Raw genomic sequence first — 25,179 nt, 5'->3', positions numbered from 1 at the left:
CGTAATACACCCGAATTTTTCCGTCGATATGTGACAATGGATGAAACATGGCTCCATCACTACACTCCTGAGTCCAATCGACAGTCGGCTGAGTGGACAGCGACCGGTGAACCGTCTCCGAAGCGTGGAAAGACTCAAAAGTCCGCAGGCAAAGTAATGGCCTCTGTTTTTTGGGATGCGCATGGAATAATTTTTATCGATTATCTTGAGAAGGGAAAAACCATCAACATTGACTAATGTATGGCGTTATTGGAGCGTTTGAAGGTCGAAATCGCGGCAAAACGGCCCCATATGAAGAAGAAAAAAGTGTTGTTCCACCAAGACAACGCACCGTGCCACAAATCATTGAGAACGATGAATTGGGCTTTGAATTGCTTCCCCACCCACCGTATTCTCCAGATCTGGCCCCCAGAGACTTTTTCTTGTTCTCAGACCTCAAAAGGATGCTGGCAGGGAAACAATTTGGCTGCAATGAAAAGGTGATCGCCGAAACTGAGGCCTATTTTGAGGCAAAACCGAAGGAGTACTACCAAAAAAATCAAAAACTTGGAAGGTCGTTATAATCGTTGTATCGCTCTTGAAGGGAACTATGTTGAATAATAAAAACGAATTTTGACAAAAAAAAATGGGTTTTTCTTTGTTAGACCGGGGACTTATCAGCCAACCTGTTATATCTGCTATAATTAAAGCGTGGGCAGCGATCACACACGATGTTCCTTGGAAACTCATCAGTAGTACGACACCACGGATCTTTGAGTAAATTTCCAAAAAAGATGGTCCCACACACTTTTAGAATAAGAAAAAAACTGTTACCTTGTAACTTGGAAAAATAATTTGCAATAATTTTCCTTTAGATTTTGAAGATGCGGCTATAATTTTGCTCCACAATTAAAAAGGTTTTTTTTTCTTTTTACTTAAAATAAATTTAACAATTTTTTATAAAACCTATTTCATTTTTATTATTTTAATATTGCCTAAATGCATAGGCAATATTGTTACGTTACTAACAAATTACGAATAAATATTGCTCCTAATTTATGGACATTCTTCTGGTAAAGAGCCATTTGGGGAAGTTTACTTTTTTTTCGGGTATTGCCTCATTTATTGAAGACTACAAAACTTAATTTTAAAAGTTTTTCGGCTGAATTGTTGATTCCAATACCGTCAGTTGTGAACTTATTTCAGTGCTTTCAACAATAAAGCCAAAAAGTTTTCGAAACACACGAATATTGCAAAAATTTCTCTCTACGATCTAAGATAACGAATTTTAAATCATCACCCAATGATTAGGGCGGTGGGTAAAGGGCTCAAAATTTACAACCGGAACGGTTTTAACTAATCCACGATGACAGGATATATTGGCAAAGATCATAGAATAATTCTTAAACCCAAATAGAAGGCGGAAATACCATACCAAGTTGAGCATTCGAGAACACAAGAGAAATTATGAATAACCCAACAAGAAGCAATAACAAGATTAACAAGTGCCACTTATCAACGAAAAGAATCATTGAGAAAAATTTGCAAAAATCTCCAGGATAAACAAATCTAAATCCGGGTCATGTTTTCACAACTTGCCACAATTTAGTTCAGCCCATTGAGAGCGTGAAGTTAATGGCATTGCCAAAACAAGGACACAGCAGGCTACTGCTCTTTTCCACAAAGCACTGTAATTTGTTTGAATCGCAATCACTACGAAAGGATCTATGAGCAAAACCCAGTTCAAGTAGGAGAGAGTATGACGAACAGGCTTCAAAGATCTTTCCGGTTTGTTCTTATCATAATCGCATCGTAAACAAAGGCCATTATGGTCATAAATACGACATTCATAATCAAACCATATTTGTCCTGTCACAGATGATACGAATACCAAATGCAGAGAGCGAGAGATAATGAGAGGGGAGAGCATGCGCTAGATAAGAGATTAACTTTGTGATTAACATTTCGCCGCTAAAAACACTCTATTGGGTTAACGAAGAGCAAGAGGTAGAGAGAGGGAGAGAGAGAACAGTAGGGAAAGAGAACTTATCAATGATCTTGTTACAACGTGACTGCCAAATTATCCTTGTTTATTAGAGTTTCTCGAGGAAAAATGCATTCGTTATGGCCATTGCATTGGCAATACCTTGGTCAAGATCCCTATATCTTTTGAAAAAATCTTGTTGACGTCGAGTGGCATATCAGCAAATTGTACGTTGGCCAGCTTGGCAAATTTCTTATCCTTGACTAGTCCAATTGTTACGGTCCTATTTGGGTGGACGCCTTCCTTTGTTCTGTGTTGGCTATGCCGTGTTTTCTAATACGAGCGCCGGCGCTTCATGCTTGTCCTTGCTCATTACCTCGTTTGTACTAAGTCATCATTTGAGAAAAATTGTTAAGCAATATCCTTTTTATAGATAGATTCAATGACGGCAATAATAGCACGCCTAATAAACGGGCCCACCGCCAAAAAGGTCAATTTATGATTTTTATAAATCTATGATTTTTCGTTTCTCCCTCTCTCTCTCTCTGTGAAAGGGGAGGATTTATTCTCTATTGATTTGTGAAGCGATCTATCGTCCTTTATAAAGGATATTCCAAAAGAGACTCTACTTCTGTTTCGATTATGATTTTGGAGTAATGGATTTGTAATTGTTTAAATCATGATTAAGCAATATTAAGCGGCTCATCTATAAAGAGGTAATGTGTGTTGGTGGTCCTTTCTTCCAAACGAAATGATCTATCCAGAGGTTTGCTCATAGATTATGCAACTTAATGTTTCCTTCTACAACACCACAACAAATTGTTTCCACACATTATTGTAAAAATTGGAAAAAAAAATAATCGCAAGAAAAATCCAAAGTACAGTGGTTGCATACACACAAATTACCTCCGAGAAGAAATTTTAGACCGATTTTTGGTTAAGATGCCTTTTTAAAGAAATTAGTTTTTTGGATGTAAACAATAGCCAATACGTAAAATTTCCAGCATAAATTCTATTAGCAGATTTTAAGATTTTGAATCTATCTTAAAGTTGACAAAATTTCTAGAGCACTAAAGCCAATTTGGCTTTTTGAGTTCAGGGAAGTATTAAATTTTGAGAAAGTGTCCTTAACTTCAATATTTTTTTGCGTATTTACTTTAGGGGAAATTTATTCATATATAAGTGAAACGGCATTCGAACTCTGCAGTAAAAAAGAAAATTCCTTTTCCTTTGAGCAGTGTGCACGAACAGAAAAAATTGGATTTGATTGGGTTTTCTATTGGGTTTCGATTGGGTGACATTTTGTTGAACGAAAACAGAAAAAAAAAAATTTAAAGAATAACGATTTAAAAATATGGAAACTTCGGATTTTAAACGATAAATTGATTTAAAGACCGGGAATATTATGTGGACTGAATTCAGTACCCCAATCTAATAATTGTCAAGTCCTTGACTGGAGAACAAAAAAAAAAAATATATATATATACGGCCGTAAGTTGGGCCAGGCCGAATCTTATGTACCCTCCACCATGGATTGCATAGAAACTTGTACTAAAGACTGTCATTCACATTCGAATTATTTGGGCTGCGGTAACACTTGCCGATGACAAGGTATCTTAAACTTCTTTACACCGTCTTCTCAATTGTAAGTTAGTCCATACGGGGTATATATTAAACAAAAAAGGCCGATTAAATACGTATATAATTCAATGTGACAACATCTTCTATAGGAATACAATTTTGACAAAATTTTCTATAGAAATAAAATGTTGACAAAATTTTCTATACCAATAAAATTTTGACAAACTTTTCTATAGAAATAAAATCTTGACAAAATTTTCTGTAGTAATAATATTTTGACAAAATTTTCTATAGTAGTAAAATTTTGACAAAATTTTCTATAGAAATAAAATTTTGGTAGATTATTTTTGGGGATCGGCTATATATAACTACAGACCGATATGGAGGAATTTTGGCATGGTTGTTAGCGGCCATGTAGTAGCGCAATGTACCAAATTTCACCACGTACCAAATTTCAACCGGATCGGATGAATTTTGTTCATCCATGAGGCTCCGGAGGTCAAATCTGGGGATCGGTTTATATGGGGGCTATATATAATTATGGACTGATGTGGACCAATTTTTGCACGGTTGTTAGAGACCATATACTAACACCATGTTCCAAATTTCAACCGGATTGGATGAAATTTGCTTCTCTTGGAGACATCGCAAGCCAAATCTGGGGATCGGTTTATATGGGGGCTATATAATTATGAACCGATGTGGACCAATTTTTGCATGGTTGTAGAGACCATATACTAACACCATGCACCAAATTTCAACCGGATCGGATGAGTTTTGCTTCTCGTAGAGGCTCCGCAAGCCAAATCTGGGGATCGGTTTATATGGGGGGTATATATAATTATGGACCAATTTTTGCATGGTTATTAGAGACCATACACAAACACCATGTACCAAATTTCAACCGTATCGGATGAAATTTGCTCCTCCAAGAGGGTCTGCAAGCCAAATCTGAGCGTCGGTTTATATGGGGGCTATATGTAAAAGTGGTGCGATATGGCCCATTTGCAATACCATCCGACCTATGTTACATCAATAACAACTACTTGTGTCAAGTTTCAAGTCGATAGCTTGTTTGGTTCGGAAGTTAGCGTGATTTCAACAGACGGACGGACATGCTTAGATCGACTCAGAATTTCACCACGACCCAGAATATATATACTTTATGGGGTCTTAGAGCAATATTTCGATGTGTTACAAACGGAATGACAAAGTTAATATACCCCCCACCCCATCCTATGGTGGAGGGTATAAAAATAGGAATTTGAATAACACCTTTATAAATATATATTGACCGTATTTATAAGGACAGAATACCCACGAATTTCTACCGATAATCTACCATCAAAGAAATTATCAAGATTTTCCCTGGATTGTAAAAATTTTATTATTTTATGCAAAAAAACGAAAAACGTTCAAGATAACTTGTAACGTAAATCTGGCCGTACCAACAGGTGAACTGGATGAAGAGCAAACTATTATTCTGTTAATCATACTATATTATCACTACCATTATGCCCACCTCCATTATACCCTTCATGTACACCGATATTTAATTTATTGTAAATATATCTAATTTAATATGAATTGCTAATTGAATACCTTCTTTTGACGCAACTTTAGTTTTGTACTATAGGTCTTTAAACCATGCGAACCTTCTCGCTAGACCTGCTTATCTCGTACTCTCAGGCTCTATAATTTCCTTTCTCTTAGTATCCTTGCTACATAACACCACAATAGGAGTATTTGCGAAAGTGCTCCATAAAAAAGTTTGAAACGCATTTTGGGCAAATATTTTCCTAGTGTGAACATACACAGATAAAAATAAGTTTGAGAACAAATATTTTTTTTTTTTTGGAAGAAAACCAACGAAAAAATTTGTTCATTTTCCTGCAACAAATTAATTTGTAATTTTAATTACCATTATTACAAATAAGTTATTAGCAATCCTTGCCATCAGAAAGCAACAAATAATTTGTGTTCTTAACAACCGAATTTGTAAGTAATTTTTTGAGCCCCAATCATTACAAAATATTTGTTGTTGAACGGTACGTTTAATCCTCAACAAATATTTTGGAATTTGAACTAAAATAATTGTAAATGGTTTGTGTCTTCAAAAAAAAATGTGATTTGTTTGTGTTTGTTAGTAAGCAACAAAAATTTTGTTTTTTACAAACAATATTATTCTCTATAAACTTCAAGTAAATCGGAGTAGTTTAGAATTTGCTCTATTGGTTCATAAAAAGAACAACCCCTTTCCCGATCAAATATCGACAAAAAATAGACGTTTGTCGTTCAGAGACAATCTTAAACATCCCTAAAATTTAAACAAAATCAAGGAAATTTTCTCCAAAGATTCAAAATGTCGTGTAAGTGGAGGTCCCGGAGTATATTTTTTTCACCGTACTTAAAAAAGTCAGGTAAAGGGGAAGTCCCTCTCCTCGACAATATATCGAAAAATATAGTGGCGAATTTTTGTCTAGTTGTCATCACCAACATTTCAAGCAAATCTGAGAACTTTGGTCCAATTTCCCAAAAGTCGGGGAGTCGAAGGTCCTCCTCCCCGACCAGATATCAGAAAATTGGGTACCCTATTTTCACCACATGATCACTCCTCACGTTCCCTGAAAATTTCAAGTAAATCGGTTCAGCCGTTTCAGAGCTTACCCGGAACATACAAATAAACAAAGATTATCTCATACAACAAACAAAACACGTTGGCTGATAAGTCTGACACATAGATGGCGTCGCTAGTATTAAATGCATATTATTTTTATATAGTACCAACCTTCAAATGATTCGTGTCAAAATTTGACGTCTGTAAGTCAATTAGTTTGTGAGATAGAGCGTCTTTTGTGAAGCAACTTTTGTTATTGTGAAAAAAAAAATGGAAAAAAGGAATTTCGTGTTTTGATAAAATACTGTTTTCTGAAGGGAAAAAATACGGTAGAAACAAAAACTTGGTTTGATAATGAGTTTCCGGACTCTGCCCCAGGGAAATCAACTATCATTGATTGGTATGCAAAATGAGCACGGAGGACGGTGAACGTAGTGGACGTCCGAAAGATGTGGTTACCGACGAAAACATCAAAAAAATCCACAAAATGATTTTGAATGACCGTAAAATGAAGTTGATCGAGATAGCAGAGGCTTTAAAGATATCAAAGGAACGTGTTGGTCATATCATTCATCAATATTTGGATATGCGGAAGCTCTTTGCAAAATGGGTGCCGCGCGAGCTCACATTTGACCAAAAACAACAACCAGCTGATGATTCTCAGCGGTGTTTGCAGCTGTTAACTCGTAATACAACCGAGTTTTGCCGTCGATATGTGACAATGGATGAAACATGGCTCCATCACTACACTCCTGAGTCCAATAGACAGTCGGCTGAGTGGACAGCGACCGGTGAACCGTCTCCGAAGCGTGGAAAGACTCAAAAGTCCGCTGGCAAAGTAATGGCCTGTGTTTTTTGGGATGCGCATGGAATAATTTTTATCGATTATCTTGAGAAGGGAAAAACCATCAACAGTGACTATTATATGGTGTTATTGGAGCGTTTGAAGGTCGAAATCGCGGCAAAACGGCCCCATATGAAGAAGAAAAAAGTGTTGTTCCACCAAGACAACGCACCGTGCCACAAGTCATTGAGAACGATGGCAAAAATTCATGAATTGGGCTTCGAATTGCTTCCCCACCCACCGTATTCTTCAGATCTGGCCCCAGCGACATTTTCTTTTTTTCAGACCTCAAAAGGATGCTCGCAGGGAAAAAAATTTGGCTGCAATGAAGAGGTGATCGCCGAAACTGAGGCCTATTTTGAGACAAACCCCAAGGAGTACTACCAAAATGGTATCAAAAAATTGGAAGGTCGTTATAATCGTTGTATCGCTCTTGAAGGGAACTATGTTGAATAATAAAAACGAATTTTGACAAAAAGATGTGTTTTTCTTTGTTAGACAGGGGACTTATCAGCCAACCTGTTATTTAAGAAATAAATGTTTTTCTGTATTCTCTCATGAGTGAGCACTTTGCTTGCTATAATACACGTGCTCATACCAGGGCTGCCAATAAAATTTCAAGAAAAATCTTCACATTTTTTGATAAAAATCGTCATAATCGGCACTTGCATTTTAAAAATCGGCAATATAAATAATATTAAAATTATACATATTTTTGGGTAAACACAAAACATATACAAAACAGAAAGTTAATGTACACAACTATGCATTGCAATAAAAAAATATATAAAGAAATCAGTTTTGTATACAAATAACATTACCATAAAAATCATTTTCTGGTTAAACAAAAATATTTCATAATTTTTGTATAAAAAATCTATTTTTCTAAAATATTGTTATTAATTGAGTAACATTTTTATTTAAAAATTAAATATTTTGAAACTTAAGAAAAAGTCTCGTGTTTTCCAAAACAGGTGATTTTTTATGGTGTTTCCGATAGATATGTCTATATGTGGTTATTTTTTATACTGTACTAGAATTTTATCATAATTAGTTTCTATTGCTCAGTCTGAGTAAATTATTATCAATTTTGATATTAAAACAACTTGAGTTATTTCAGTTTAGGTTATTTTTTGAACAGAATATTCCATCCAATGAATTATTCTCCAGCTATCATCCAATTTTAGTTTTTTGTATACGTTTGCTGTTTTTTTTTTTTATTTCCGAATTTTTTCTCAAAATTTTTCAAATTTATTTTTATATATTACAAAATTTCTTCAAAATCTTAAAACTTTAACTCCACATAGTTTAGTGTCTAAAGAACGTAGTTAATATCGTTAAAATCGGAAAAAATCGGAATTGTCCATTTTGTGAGTAAAAAGTCGTCAAAATGCTGATAAATCGGCAAAATTGGCAGCCCTGGCTCATACTCATTTTGTTCTTACGGTATTCTTCGCATAGTTTTATAGCTTTCGTGCATATTTTGTTTTCATATCTATAGCTGTCAACAATTTTTGTTGAAAATTCAGTATGTTTTTACTGTTTTCTCTGTCAAGCATCTACAAACACATTTCAACAGCAAATGCCTCATATTCAAGGAAATCTTTGGAGACTGGTATGCTTTTTTTTCAGTGTAAATATAATAATTTTTTCACTTGTTAAAGAAAATTTTATAGTTTAAAGGAAAACTTTGGAGTTCGAAATTACATTCTCATATTCCAGAGAGAAGTTCACCAATGTGGTATCACAATGGACTGAATAGTCTAAATGAGCCTGATACATCGGGCTGCCACCTAACCTAACCTACATTCTCATATTGGCCAAATTTTAACTTAATCATAATAAATTCCATGAACTGTAATAAATATAAATTGGCATTAGTGCCTTTTTTTGAGTATATAAAAAAATGAACGCAGAACTATCGATTATTTCGAATGTTTTTAGAGCCATCATAGACACTTTCAAGAGTGTAACTTCTTTTTATGACAGTTTTGAGATTTTTCACACGATTCATAAGAAAATGAATTTTAATAAACCCATCACAACACAGATTGGAATTTAAAACTTAATGACTTCTTAAACAAAATCCTAAAAAGCTTGATTAAAAATCTTAATGACATCTGCTGCATTTGCACCGTATATGAAAATCCTGGGAATATTTAAATCTCTTTTGCGTTGTGAAAAAAATCACAAAAATTATGGAAACATCTGTAAAAATCAAACTTAGGAGTTTGTCCTTACGTCCAACGTCCATTGGAGTGTAATGTGATGAAGACTTATAAAAATCTCAAAATAAAATTTTTTCTCAACAAACCTTTTTTGTGCAAGAGATGATGATGGTGCATTGGCAAATGGTGCTGCAGCAATACTTACAACTCAGTTTTTGTAACTTCTTGAAAGCAATTGTGAAAAAAAACCAAAACCTCTATGTGAAAAAAATCCCCAGGCATCAAGTAACCAATCAGCATAGCTTTCCAAGCAATTATCAATTCTCACCACAAAACTCGTAAGGGACCTATGCGATTGGTTTATGTGGAGAAGTAGCAGTAAATCAAAAAAACAACAACATTTTGGCCAAGCAGCTGAGGAGTCGGGCAAGGGATTCAGTATAGAGAGCACGTGCTGACCAACATTGATGCTTGGTGGTGTAGTAGAACACAAACTCTGTGGAAAAAAATTCCAACACATTAAAGGCGCTGAGGGTTAAGACAATCGCCAGCAACAGCAGTTTTTTGGAGAAAGGATATTGGCAAGAGATGGACGGACAATGAAACCCAACAATGGGCCACATTCTCTTACATACACATACACACTCATCGTTGGATTGTAGCCAATATCTTGGTTAAGCATTGGGAATGCTGTTGCATTCACCACCATTGGAGTAGAGGATAGCTGCACCATTGGAATGCAAAGGAAAGCAATAGTCTGATTCTCTTGTGGGGACTTTGGTGATTTACCTGTCTTTGCTACCTGCTGCTAGCACTCTCACATCGTAGATTCAATTCCACCACACATAGCAGAGGTATAAATATCAGCACCAGGACTCTTGTTAAACCAGAAACTCATTGGAGTTGCAAGGAATAAGAAGCTCAGAACAGCTCAATAACAAAATCGAGAAAATCATCAAAAGTGTTTTACGAAAACAAATACGTGGTTCGTTCGTTCACCTTCGTTTATTTTACGATCCCGATAAGAAACCCATCGCCAAAATGTCAACCAATGAAATTTACCGTTACTACTACAAAACCTCTGAGGATTTACAAACCTTCAAGGGAACCGCCAGTGAGCCCTACTTCAATCCCATGGCTGCTTACAATCCGTCTTCGATGCAGCAGGGTCAATTGCCACAACATTTCCCCAATGGCTTGGTGGTCAATGGAGGAAATTATATGAATTCCCATGGATATTTGCAATTCGAACAAGCCTCTTCAGATGGTTGGTTAACCTCTTCACCAGCTTCCCATCGATCGGAGAGTCCTGAATTTGTGGACCTTAGTGTTATCTATGGCAGTGGTATGGTCCAGCAACAATCTCAACATACAACAATGCAATATCCTGTGCTCAACCCAGAACAAATCCTACCTCTTCAGCATGCACCACAAATATCTCCCATGACAGTAGAATCTCCTAAGGAAGCAGTTATCACTACGGGTTCCTCAAATGTGGGTACCTGTAAAACCATCAAAGCTAATGCCACCACTAAACCAAAAAGATCCTACAATCGTAAACCCAAAGTTCAAAATTCCATTGTACCATCAGCCACTTCGGTAATCAATACCACAGCTTCTCCAGCAGCCGCTTCATCAGTTTATCCCGATGATTTCCAACAATTTGTGGATTTTGAACATAATGGCCTTTTCGAAGATAGTGCAGATGCCGATGATAATCTCTTATTCTTTGGTCAAGATGGTCAGGATAGTTCTTCTCAAGATGATTTCGATGCTAGTGTTTCATTTGATTTCAATGATCAAGAATGTGAGGAAGATTCCACCAGTTCGGGACCTCTGGATAGCACCGATGGCCAAGTGGGTGGAAAACGTCGCCGTGGTAAGCAAATCTCTCCAGTGGTAAAACGTAAACGTCGCCTAGCTGCCAATGCCCGTGAACGTCGTCGTATGCAAAATCTTAACCAGGCTTTTGATCGTCTACGTCAATATCTTCCATGTTTGGGCAATGATCGTCAATTATCCAAACATGAAACTCTACAAATGGCTCAAACTTATATATCAGCCTTGGGTGATTTACTTCGTTGAGAGAAATAATCCAGATTTTCATCCCTTTTTAAATTGCTGTGAATTTCTTTTATATGAAATCGAGTTGAGCTCGTGCCAAAGTTTGTACCTTGAAGAGAGAGAGAGAGAGAGAGAGAGAGAGAAAGAAAAAAAAAACAAAAATCATACACCTGCCTCACTAAATATGTTTGATGTAAATATGTAGAGAATTTGTTTGTTTATAGTAAAAGTATTATAGTTGTTGTAATATGTATATATTTTTTTCTATTATATTTTTATTTAAAAACTGGAAGACATTATTAGCTTGATAAGTTTTAGTTTTTATGTTGTGGAAAAGAGAAAACCTATTGAAATAATAGTCAAAATATATTTTTTATGAATTTTAAAAAGAATTTGTTTGAATTATGGGCTTTATATGGCTCCCTTAGGCTTTATTGCATACACCCAAAGAAAAATATTTTCTTCCGTAAAGAAATGTTACACAAAACGAAATTCCGAAAGATGAAGTATTTGCTTTTAGTGCAAGTAAAACGGAATTAAAGAAAAGCATTGCAAGGGTCTCTGATCTGCTTTATTTATTTTTAAAGAAAATTTTAAGGCGTCAAAAGAATAATTCGGCTGTCTAAAATTTCGTTCCTCAGAAAAGAAAATTCTTCTTTCAGTGTATGGCTTCAAATTTGGTTAGCTAGCCTTATCTTTTAAAATGGGTCCTTTTTGGTAAAAAAAATTTAAACAAAAATATTTTGATTTTTTTTTTAGAAAATCTGAACTTTATATAAAATCAGATAAAAGAATGAAAATAATACTATTTTCAAAAAAAAAAAAAAAAAAAAAAACGTTCCATCGGCCTTCTAATCTCCATTGGACACAGTGTTAGCGTTGTGCGACTTTAGTCGCATTTTGCAACCTTTTTGACGTCATGCGTCTTTTTAAAAATATGTAAAATGTGCGACTTTAGTCGCACGCATACGACGTCGCACAAAAGGGAAGTGTTTAAATTTTAAGCAATTTTTATAAGTGGGAATTCATTGCCGTGCGCCTTACGCGAAGTCACCGCAATGACCCGCCTTGTATACAAAGGGTCATGGATTCAAACCCAGTTTCGGCCAAAGAGCAAAATGTGTTTCTACGGTGGATGCTGTATGTTTCAAAGCTTCTCCACCACAATGTGTGACGCCAGGACTCGGCAATAAAAAAGAGTTCACTTTTCAATGACAAGTTATCATTAAGCTAAACATAGAAGCACTCATAACTACACGCAAAAATACAAAAACCTTTGGAAAACGTGTACCGAAAACGTTTTTCTTTTGTTAGAGTTTTTTGAATTGTTTCGAAAAGTACACACTTTTATCACCAAAAAAAAAATCGTTTGTTACAAAATTTTTATTTTTTCAATAAAAAAAGTTATTTTTGAACCAACAACACAGTCCATTTCGTTTATATCAAACACTGTTCCTTTCTGACTTTGGGTTTTTAATAAGACACATTTTACACTTCATAGTAAAAATTTAATATAGTAGAATGTAATGTTGAACTTTTTTTCGGAATCTTCCGACCATATCTGGAATATATGTAAAAAAAAAACTTTGGTCGAAGCAGGGATCGAACCCACGACCCTTGGCATGCAAGTCGGACGTAGCAACCACTGCTCCACGGTGCCCTACTAAATATATTTTTCTGTTAAATAAACTTTGTTTAATCGGCTCGTGGGCGCCGCAAGCTATGCTATATAAATATAACTTATATGGGTAATTGTCTATTGATGACAATAACGGCTACATAGCTCAGTGGATAGTGTGTTGGCTTACAAATTGAATGGTCTGCGGTTCGATTCTCCGTCCAGGCGAAAGGTAAAAAAAAATTTATAAAATCGTATAATTTCTTCTACATTATTTGTATTACAGAAAATGGTGCTAAGAACTAAAAAACTTCGTGGAAGTGAGAAAGATGTGAGGGAAAATGCAATTAGCCAGTTATGAGTTAGTCTTTATGAAATTGTTTTTACATCGTGGAAAAGAATAAACGTTTATCACAAAAAGTATATACTTTTCATCCAAATACACTTCCTTTCAACGAAAAGCATATGAGAAACGAACTTTGTTTGTCTAAAATTTCGTTTGGGAGGAAAGAATTATTTTTTTGCGTGTAAGAGAGAAGTAAATCGCGTATCACAATGGACACCTAACCTACACACCAAAAAACTTTTTTTCTGATTCAATCACGAAATTAATTGATCCAATTAATTTTTTAATTGAAATGTCTTCAATCACAGAGGTGATAGTATTAATTAAAAAATTAACTGACAGCCAATTAAAAAATTAATTGATCCAATTAAAAAATTAATTGATAGTATTAATTTGTGTGCTTGATTTTCGTTTCAATTAAAAAATTTGTTGAATCTATTACATTTTTAATTGAATATTTTTTAAAACTCAATTAAGATTTTAATTGGAAAAATTTTCGTGAAAATTTTTTCTGTGTACGATACCTACCCTACACGGTGTTCTGGTTTGTTAAGTCGTTGTTTTGTTGCATATCATTTCAACCACTAGCTTCGTTCGAGTACCCACTAATTTTTGATAATTATCACAAATTTTTACTGGAGTCTTTCGTTTACTCCAAAAAGCCAGCAATAAGAGAGCCAGAGTGAGATCAAATTTGACATTTGAAAAATAGATAAGTTGCAGGATTTTGCAAGGAATTTTTTCCCCAGTAAAATCTTGCAAGAGTTAGCCATAAACAAATAATACGTGCAATATATTTCACAGAGTCAATTAGGAGTGTAGTATAAAAAAATAAATATTTTTGTTTTTTTTTTTTTTAATTGATTTAAATGCTTTTAATTGGCTGATGGTTTTACTGGATTTTATGATACAATAAGTTGCTAAAATATCTCTTTATGTTAAAGGGAGTGTTCCTTTATTGTTTTTATGTTGATTTATAGAACTTTTTTTTATAAAAATACTTCACAAATGTATGCGACTTTTTTTAATCATTATGCTACTTTTTTATGCGACCTTTTTTTTGAGTATGCGACTTTTTTTGCGACTTTTTCAAAATTTCCAACAGTAACACTGATTGGTTACACTGTTGCTGTTGTTGGGAACATTTTTTGTGGATGAGGATGAAATTTTTGAGTTGGGTATTTGGTGGGGAATTTTCATGAATTTGGGGATATTTTCGAAATCGGGGTTATCTAAAAAATCAGGTTTAAATGAAATTCTTTTTATTTCCAGACTATTAACAAAAAAGCTAATCGTCAAAATTTAGGAATGAAACTTTGCTCTTCTTTATTCCACGGAATACAATAGAGTGCAAATGGAACATTTGGACAAGAAACTGATACGGGATTTATTTTGGGGTCCCCAAGCTCTAATTTATAACTTTACAAAGTTTGGCTAAGATTTTTTTTTACAATTGTGAAATTATTTCGTGAGGACTTGGAGCCTAAATGTTGCCCCCTCATCTGTGTTCATCACCGATTTGGACAATATATACCATAAATATAGAAAATATGAAGATGGTTCCCCTTCATATTGATCTACCACCCAAATTTAATTACTTGAGTAAATTTTCGTTCTTAGATATATGGTGAGGTGACTGAAGTCACTTCACAAGACGAAATATTTTTTTTTGCAGGCGGTAAGCTTTTTTCAATTTTTAAATTATTTCTGATTTTCTACAGCAGTGTCTCTATCTCTTTAGCTGTTTACATGAAAAATCTATTTGGGGATTTTTATGAAGAATTTTTATTTATATTGGGGATTTTTGGGGACGAAAACGTCCTATTTTGGGGAGCCTGAAAAATAGTAGTAACACTAATTGGGCACGCTGTTTAAACTTAGCAACAAAGAATATCTTGAAATGAGAGCCTCATAGCTGTGTTGCCAACTTTTGAGAAGCAAAAACAAAAAATAGCCAGAAAAATAGCAAAATTAATTTTTCTAAATTTTCGAATTAATATCGATTTACTCTGTAAGGTCAGTTATATGAGGGAAAACTAAGATTGATTTTTCCCAAGTATAGATGACTGGGAGGAAAAGCGCATACTTTTTGAAGATCTGAACATTTATACGGACGGATCGAAGATGGTGGTATCTACTGCGAGAAGCTAGGAATCAGGGAGTCATATGGAATGGACAACGCATGCAGTATCTTTCAGGCGGAGGTATTTGCTATTGCCAAAGCTGCGCAGCTCCTGTTATGATATTTTGACGAATAAATAATTTTTAAAATTTTATAAGATTTTTAGTGCATTATATCGCGTGTCTGGAACGTTTGACATCAAATATTTTTTTTGCTGGGTAGTTTTGAACCGATGTGGTCTCTAACAACCATGCAAAAATTGGTCCACATCGGTCCGGTGCGGAGCCTCTAAGAGAAGCAAATTTCATCCGATCCAGCTGAAATTTGGTACATGGTGTTGGTATATGTTCTCTAATGACCATGCAAAAATTGGTCCACATCGGCCCACAATTATATATAGCCCCCATATAAACCGATTCCCAGATTTGGCCTCCGGAGCCTCTTAGAGGAGCAAAAGTCATCCGATCCGATTGAAATTTGGTACGTGGTGTTAGTATATTGTCTCTAACAACCATGCCAAAATTGGTCCATATCGGTCCATAATTATATATAGCCCCCATATAAGCCGATCCCCTGATTTGACCTCCGGAGCCTCTTAGAGGAGCAAAATTCATCCGATCCGGTTGAAATTTGGTACGTGGTGTTAATATATGGTCTCTAACAACCATGAAGACTTGGTCCATATCGGCCATAATTGTATATAGCAGAATCCCAATCACACAAAAAATGCTCCATATCGGTTCATAATCATGGTTGCCACTCGAGCCAAAAATAATCTACCAAAATTTTATTTTTATACCCACCACCATAGAATGGTGACGGGGTATAATAAGTTTGTCATTCCGTTTGTAACGCATCGAAATATCGATTTCCGACTATATAAAGTATATATATTCTTGATCAGGGAGAAATTCTAAGACGATATAAGCATGTCCGTCTGTCTGTCTGTCTGTCTGGCTGTCTGTTGTAATCACGCTACAGCATTCAATAATGGAGCTATCGTCCTGAAATTTGGCACAGAATCGTCTTTTGTCTGCGCGCAGGTCAAGTTCGAAGATGGGCTATATCGGGCCATGTTTTGGTATAGCCCCCATATAAACCGACCTCCCGATTTGGGCTCTTGGGCTCATAGAAATCGTAGTTTTTATCCAATTTGCCTGAAATTTGAAATCTGGAGGTATTTTATGACCATAAAGAGGTGTGCCAAAAATGGTGAGTATCGGTCCACGTTTTGGTATAGCCCCCATATAGCCCGATTTTACTTCCTGGGGCTTATAGAAACCGCAGTTTTTATTCAATTTACCTGAACTTGGAAATCTAGAGGTATTGTAGAACCACAAATACGTGTGCCAAAAATTGTGAGTATCGGTCCATATTTTGGTATAGCCCCCATATAGACCGATCTCCCGATTTTACTTCTTGGGCTTATAGAAACCGCAGTTTTTATTCAATTTATCTGAAATTGGAAATCTAGAGGTATTGTAGGACCACAAATATGTGTGCCAAAAATTGTGAGTATCGGTCCATATTTTGGTATAGCCCCCATATAGACCGATCTCCCGATTTTACTTTTTGGGCTTATAGAAACCGCAGTTTTTATTCAATTTACCTGAAATTGGAAATCTAGAGGTATTGTAGGACCACAAATACGTGTGCCAAAAATTGTGAGTATCGGTCCATATTTTGGTATAACCCCCATATAGACCGATCTCCCGATTTGGGGTCTTGGGCTTATAGAAACCGTAGTTTTTATCCAATTTGTCTGAAATTGGAAATCTAGAGGTATTTTAGGACCATAAAAAGGTGTGCCGAAAATGGTGAGTATCGGTCCATATTTTGGTATAGCCCCCATATAGACCGATTTCCCAATTTTACTTCTTGGGCTTCTAGAATCCGAAGTTTTTATCCTATTTGCCTGAAATTGGAAATCTAGAGGTATTTTCGGGTCACAAAGAGGTGTGCCGAAAATGGTGAGTATCGGTCCATATTTTAGTATAGCGCTCATAAGAACGATCTCCCGATTTAACTCCTTGGGTTTCTAGAAACCGTAGTTTTTATCTAATATGCCTGAAATTGTAAATATTCTCGTATTTTAGGCTCACAAAAACGTGTATCGGATTAAGTTTTTATCGGTCCATTTGGTAATGCCTCCATATAGACCGACTTCACTTCTTGAGGGTGTAGAAGGCGCACTGATCATGAAAATTGCTTGAAACTCAATGTAAAATTTCCAGATTTTACTTCTACAGATTTAAGATTTCAAATCAAGACGTTATTTTATACTTTTCTTGCACACTTACAAGAGATGTTAATGATTCCTCTAAACCTCAAACAAAAATGGTTCTTATAAATCCAGAATCTGATATAGTCCTCATAGGTGAAATCTTTAAATTTATCTTCGGGAAGTGTCCTCAAGTCCTCAAGCCCTCCTGGAATTTCAAAGGAAACCCTAATATTTGGTTCATGGTGGTGGGTATTTAAGATTCGGCCCGGCCGAACTTACTGCTGTATATACTTGTTATAGAAAACATTGTCAAAATGTTATTTCTATAGAAAATGTTGTCAAAATTTTATTTCTATAGAAAATTTTGTCAAAATTTTATTTCTATAGAAAATTTTGTCAAAATTTTATTTCTATAGAAAATTTTGTCAACATTTTATTTCTATACAAATTTTTTCCAAATTTTATTTCTATAGAAAATTTTTTCCAAATTTTACTTCTATAGAAAATGTTGTCAAAATTTTATTTTGTCAAAATTTTATTTTTATAGAAACTTTAAACTTAATTATATACGTATTTAATCGGCCTTTTTAGTTTAATATATACCACGTATGGACTATGTGGCATATATTACGGTGTTAGAAAGTTTTAAGATACCTTGCCATCGGCAAGTGTTACCGCAACCCAAGTAATTCGATTGTGGATGACAGTCTTCAGTAGAATTTTCTACGCAATCCATGGTGGAGGGTACATAAGCCTGTTATATTTTAGGCTCTAACCGGTTAACCGGGTTTGAGAAAAATAAAAACCGGTTATCTGGACGACATCCCAAATACGAATCTTGGAAATTTGCATCTTTCTGTTAAGGTCGTACGTCTTAGAAGTACAGCAAAATTACCTTAAGAAAACCATTTTTGATTTAAAGAAATAATTTTAAAAAATTTTTTATTTGAAGTGTTAAAATTTGAATTTTTAAAGTGATATTCAGTTGCACATGAATGGCTTTGTCAACAAATATCAACCACGGTTTCTCAATCTTTACACTATCTTCAAAGTTTGTTTTTTTTTTTTTGTAATTTCTTCGTATTGTATATATGGTCGTTGCACTTTATTAAATTGGTTCTTTACAATCAATTTCATGATAATTTAACACGCCAATTACTCTTATTCGGCTACTTAGCCAACGAGTGTTTATTCGAATCCCTTTTCTTTGGTTTTTATCACCAATTGTCACTTATTTTAGGATAATACTTTGTTAAGGTGTCTTTCTTTGGATAAAACTCTTTCGAAACCATAACAAAAGAGATCCTTTCGGGGAAGTCACAGGCAGTCGAGAAGAAAAACAGCATGACTGGTCAATTTGTCAATTATCCAAATGAGGGGAAGACATCTTCCCAAACATGAAAGCACATAAAGATGATCACGAATATATTACGCACAACGATGCGATGCCATACGATTCGAGAGTCTTTGAATCCATAACCAAAAACCTATACGAAAGTGTATGAATAAAATACGAATATGAAGTGATATTTACCACCTGGATGCAGGTGCTGTCGTTTTTTTCTTTTTGGGTTCGCTGTCGTTTGTTTGGGGACAAAATGCATAATGCAACCCAACAGATCCGATTGAGAATTTTGCCAAACGGGAAAGAGATCGAACGGATGTCAATTAGTTTAGAATGCATGAATGGAGAGATAGTCAGTAGCTTATGGAATACTGCATTGGCATACTACTGAATTTTGTTTCCAAGAGTTTACCAACTATTCAAACTCTTCCTTTCATTTGGATTGGCCGCAAATTCATCCTTGTGCCAAAAATTGCCAAATCTTTGCATGTCTTCCATCGATTTTTGAGCCATTATTTTGCGAATATGAACTTCTTTCTTTCACTTTTTCCCCTAAATCCTCCAGTGGGAAACTTTTAATGCCTTTAAATAATGCAACATTGTTTTCAGGCACTCTATGCCAGGCAATAAGAAATATTTTTGTGTATGATGGTTTGTAGCACTGCCAGGATGAGATTATTTCATTTTACCTCTTTCGACTCCAGGTCGATTGGCAGTGGCAGGCGGTTATTTAACGGTCTCTTAGACAATTCAAGTGATGAACTATTGCCTTATCGATGAGTGCTCATGGTAAAATGGACCTTCTGTTTATCAATAGTGTTTTACATTACGGCGATTTCCATTGCAATAAAAAGTGCAAAATTTTCGAAATTGTTTGCAAAATAGAAACTATCGTGTTCTAGCTTTTGGAGTAAGAATCCCCAACAGCATTCGACATCGGAAAATCAGGTTTATATGAAATCCTGAAATGAATCATATACCACCGCCAGATATACTCGTACACTACATGCTATGGAAATTCGAATTAGTCAGCGATGAGACATGTGTATAATCAGGCTTGTGTAGATTAGTATCTGGCATTTTTATTTCAATAAATAGTATCAATATTAAGGGAATATTCTTGTTCAATAAGCTCGAATAAATATTGTACTAATTTGTAGTATCAACGATTTGGACATTATGCATTGATATCAGGGTAACATAAAAATTCTTTTTATATCCACATTACTAGGCAAGGAACACAGCGAATCGCTAAAATTAAAAAAAAAAAACCTTTCCTCCTCTTTGTTCCTGTGTCCACTTCTAGCCCAAATGATCGATTTGGGCTAGAAGCGGACACAAATGGATCAATTGGGCTAGAAGCGGGCACAGGATTTTATTTTGAGGGCCCAAGCTCTAATTTATAATTTTACTCTGACTTTTTTCTACAAATGCGAAATCATTTCGGTAGGACTGGGGCCTCATCAGTGTTTCTTACTGATTTGGACAATAAATCTCATAAATACACAGAGAAAAATTTCACGAAAAATTTTCAAATTAAAATTTTAATTGAGTTAAAAAAAAAATTCAATTAAAAATTTAATTGAATCAACAAATTTTTTAATTGAAACAAAAATCAATCACAAAAATTAATAGTATCAATTAATTTTTTAATTGGATCAATTAATTTTTAATCGACCTTCATTTAATTTTTTAATTGATACTATCATTTCTGTGATTGAAGACATTTCAATTAAAAAATTAATTGGATCAATTAATTTCGTGATTGAATCAGAAAAAAAAAATTAAGTGTGTATAGAAATGATGAAGATGGTTCACCTTCATATTGGTGTACGACCCACTTTTATTGCACGAGAATTTAGAAGTAAAATTTCGTTCATAAATATAGGGTAATGGGACTCCAATTTTCCTTTCAAGAGCATGTAGATTTCGAAATGATGTGTTTCTAAATCTTAATATTATTGTACCTCGCAATTTTTAATTATTTCTTTAAAAATTTTTAATAAAAAAAAATTGTTAAAAATTTACTGAGAGGGGATAATCCATCGCAAAAATCATTTTTTGGTGTTCAGTCGAAACTGGAATTTAACCCATGATCCATTGCAACACAGAGGCTCCAAATCGTTTTTAATAATTCTGTTTTTGTATCGATAAAGATACCACCATGATTTTTTTGGCGTTAACACTTGGTCACATTTTTGTGATATTTTGTTTTAGTTCCCAAATCCGCAATAATATACCGGTTTCCATGATTTTGTTAAGGAAATAAAGGACGAATCCCCAATTTGTTAGAAACCAAAAAATAATACAGTTGGGGTGTGCACGAATAATTTCGTGACTCTCGCTGTGTGAGTCACGATTGATTAACAAATCAAATATCGTGACCCAAACACGGTTACTACTCGATCCAAAAATAATCTACCAAAATTTGAAGAAACATTTTCCAAAAAAAACTACCAAATAAAAAAGTATTATTTTGCAGTTTTTTAATGTTTCTTCAAAAGAAATGTTTTATTATTTTATTTTAGAAGTTTATTTATTAGTTTTTGATCAACCCTTGAATTGAAAATGTGTCCAAGTTTTAAATATTTTTAATATGCCCTTAAACATAAATTAAAATTTTTAAAGATTTTTAGAGAAAAATTTGTTTTAATAGAAAATTGTCTTTTCTACAGAAAATTTTGACAAAATTTTATTTATATAGAAGATTTTATCAAAATTTTGTTTCTATAGAAGGTTTTGGCAAAATTTTATTTCTATAAAAATTTTGTCAAAATTTTATTTCTATAGCAAATTTTGTCAAAATTTTATTTCTATAGAAAATGTTGTAAAAATTTTATTACTACACGGACGAAAAAGGCTGTTTTTCATATGTTTGGGTTTAAAAATTATATATTTGGAACTCAAATTTTTTAACACAATATTTTTAAGTGCAAGCATATAATGTTCATAAACTAGCATAACATGTTTGGGACATTTATGTTAATATGTTAGAGGGAGCCACCGTGGTGCAATGGTTAGCATGTCCGCCTTGCAAACACAAAGTCGTCGGTTCGATTCCTGCTTCGACCGAACACCAACAAGTTTTTCAGTGGTGGATTATCCCACCTCAGTAATGCTGGTGACATTTCTGAGGGTTTCAAAGCTTCTCTAAGTGGTTTCACAGCAATGTGGAACGCCGTTCGGACTCGGCTATAAAAAGGAGGTCCCTTGTCATTAAGCTTAACATGGAATCGGGCATCACTCAGCGATAAGAGAGAAGTTCACCAATCTGGTATCACAATGGACTGAATAGTCTAAGTGAGCCTGATACATCGGGCTGCCACCTAACCTAACGTAATATGTTAGACCATATTATGTTTGGGACATAAACTGTTTGTAAATATAAAATGCTTAGATGCAAACATATATTAATTTAGAAATAGCCTATAAACATATATTAGAAAGAGAGACCTAGGGAATATGCTGCAAGTAAAATAATGGAAGTAACCAATTGGCGCCTTAAAAATATATCCACAAAAAGAACATTTCATTACAATGTTTTCTACCAGTGTATGTCCTAAGGTCAAACATAATATGTTTGAACAATACAAAGAATATTTTGTTTGGACCAATCCTGAAAATATATATGCTTGAAGCAAAATGTGTTTGGGGTATGTGTTACAGAACCGATTTTTTTGAGGGTGTATAGCAGATTTTGTCAAAATTGTATTTCTATAGGACATTTTGTCAAAATTTTATTTCTATAGAATATTTGTGCCAAATTTTATTTCTATAGGAAATTTGTGCAAAATTTTATTTCAATAAAAAATTTTTGCAAATTTTTATTTCCATTGAAAATTTTTGGAAAATTTAATAAAATCTACCAAAACATCAAGAATTCTACCAATTTACCATACAGTAAAAAATCTAGGATTTTTGGTAGAATTCTAGCAATTGTGGCAAAAGTGGGCCCAAATCGGCTATAGAAAACCCTGTACCGATATAGTCCATCTTCGAACTTGACCTGCCTACAAAACAAAAATTAATCCGTGGCAAATTTTAGGACTAGAGTGCCAATGTAGAAAGCTATAGCGTGATTACAACAGACAGACAGACGGACGGTTATACATTCTTAGAATTTCTCCCTGATCAAGAATATTTAGACAGTTTCCGTTTGCCGCCATATGTCTGTGGATTCACTTTGATGAACGCATCGTTTTGAAATGCGAACGCCGATCACGATTATTTCTGTGCACCCAATGAAAAAATACTTTTCTCCGGAACGAAATTTTAGACAAACGAGATTCCCATTTCTTCTAAAGTATTTTCTGTAAGACCAAATAAACCAAAATTTATAACAAACGATGCAACATTTGTCCCTTATATTTTTTATTAGCTTTTAAAAAAGATTCGTTTGCGTCAAAACAAAACTTCGCTTGTCTAACATTTCGTTCCTCGTAAAAGAAAGTTCTTCTTTCAGTGTGGGTGAAGTCATGACCTATGAAAGAGACCGCCCAGTCGCGCCGCCATAATTTTAGCAGATCGACGTTGCGGTTATTTACATCAGCTCAGATTAGAATGTCTACATTTATGAAGTAAACATTGGTGATAAAAATTTTCAATTGAAACCCATTACTGATATCATTTTACTATCGCTAAATGAAAATCTTTTGCAAGCATTATGATTAATGACCAACTTAAGTTTTACGATTAGATCTGAAACATAATTTAAAATCCTTCAAAACCCATTTTGTAGTGTATTATCTATGGATAACTTCCCTCCGCCCACTTCACTAAATACTATCGGCTCAGCCGTAAACCAACACTACGGAGGGCAAAAGCTTAGAAACAGCCGTTTCCACAAACTTGGGTTGGTGTCATTCTCAGGTCATGACGTTAGCATGATAAGTCCCCGGTCTGACACATAGATGGCGTCGCATATTATTTTTATATAGTACCAACCTTCAAATGATTCGTGTCAAAATTTGACGTCTGTAAGTCAATTAGTTTGTGAGATAGAGCGTCGTTTGTGAAGCAACTTTTGTTATTGTGAAAAAAATGGAAAAAAAGGAATTTCGTGTTTTGATAAAATACTGTTTTCTGAAGGGAAAAATACGGTGGAACCAAAACCTTGGCTTAATAATGAGTTTCCGGACTCTGCCCCAGGGAAATCAACAATAATTGATTGCTATGCAAAATTCAAGCGTGGTGAAATGAGCACGGAGGACGGTGAACGCAGTGGACGCCCGAAAGAGGTGGTTACCGACGAAAACATCAAAAAAATCCACAAAATGATTTTGAATGACCGTAAAATGAAGTTGATCGAGATAGCAGAGGCCTTAAAGATATCAAAGGAACGTGTTGGTCATATCATTCATCAATATTTGGATATGCGAAAGCTCTGTGTAAAATGGGCGCCGCGCGAGCTCACATTTCACCAAAAACAACAACGTGTTGATGATTCTGAGCGGTGTTTGCAGCTGTTAACTCGTAATACACCCGAGTTTTTCTGTCGATATGTGACAATGGATGAAACATGGCTCCATCACTACACTCCTGAGTCCAATCGACAGTCGGCGACAGCGTGGAAAGACTCAAAAGTTCGCTGGCAAAGTAATGGCCTCTGTTTTCTGGGATGCGCATGGAATAATTTTTATCGATTATCTTGAGAAGGGAAAAACCATCAACAGTGACTATTATATGGCGTTATTGGAGCGTTTGAAGGTCGAAATCGCGGCAAAACGGCCCCATATGAAGAGGAAAAAAGTGTTGTTCCACCAAGACATCGCACCGTGCCACAAGTCATTGAGGACGATGGCAATGGATTCATGAATTGGGCTTCGAATTGCTTCCCCACCCACCGTATTCTCCAGATCTGGTCCTCAGCGACTTTTTCTTGTTCTCAGACCTCAAAAGGATGCTCGCAGGGAAAAATTTGGATGCAACGAAGATGTGATAGCCGAAACTGAGGCCTATTTTGAGGCAAAACCGAAGGAGTACTACCAAAATGGTATCAAAAAATTGGAAGGTCGTTATAATCGTTGTATCGCTCTTGAAGGGAACTATGTTGAATAATAAAAACGAATTTTGACAAAAAAAATGTGTTTTTTTTTTGTTAGACCGGGGATTTATCAGCCAACCTGTTAATTCTCGTACGACATCTTTGATATCGATGATACAAGCACGCGAGTATTCCAGACATGATAAAATGATAGTTACCCTTAATTTTCTCTTTCATACTGCCTTAATTCAAACATGATAATTTTCTGCTATTGTGGACAACAATGTAATCCCTTTTTTGGGGA

The 25,179-nt window shown here is 34.9% G+C and overlaps 1 protein-coding gene across 1 annotated transcript; it reads left to right on the top strand.

The window, feature by feature from the left end:
* The first annotated feature begins 10,092 nt into the window (after nt 1–10,092).
* ato (atonal) lies at nt 10,093–11,366 on the top strand. Its single transcript, XM_075288495.1, has one exon. It carries the CDS (start codon nt 10,215–10,217, stop codon nt 11,256–11,258), a length of 1,044 nt encoding a protein of 347 aa, XP_075144610.1. The 5' UTR covers nt 10,093–10,214; the 3' UTR covers nt 11,259–11,366.
* Nucleotides 11,367–25,179: the final 13,813 nt, after the last annotated feature.

Source organism: Haematobia irritans, chromosome 1, assembly GCF_050003625.1.
Source record: "Haematobia irritans isolate KBUSLIRL chromosome 1, ASM5000362v1, whole genome shotgun sequence".
NCBI lineage: Eukaryota > Metazoa > Arthropoda > Insecta > Diptera > Muscidae > Haematobia > Haematobia irritans.
Note: the sequence above shows the minus strand (reverse complement) of the source record. Positions and strands in the feature narration are given on the sequence as shown.

Excerpts from the sequence above, each read along its gene's own strand:
- ato (XM_075288495.1), top strand. The coding sequence starts at position 10,215 with ATGTCAACCAATGAAATTTACCGTTACTACTACAAAACCTCTGAGGAT.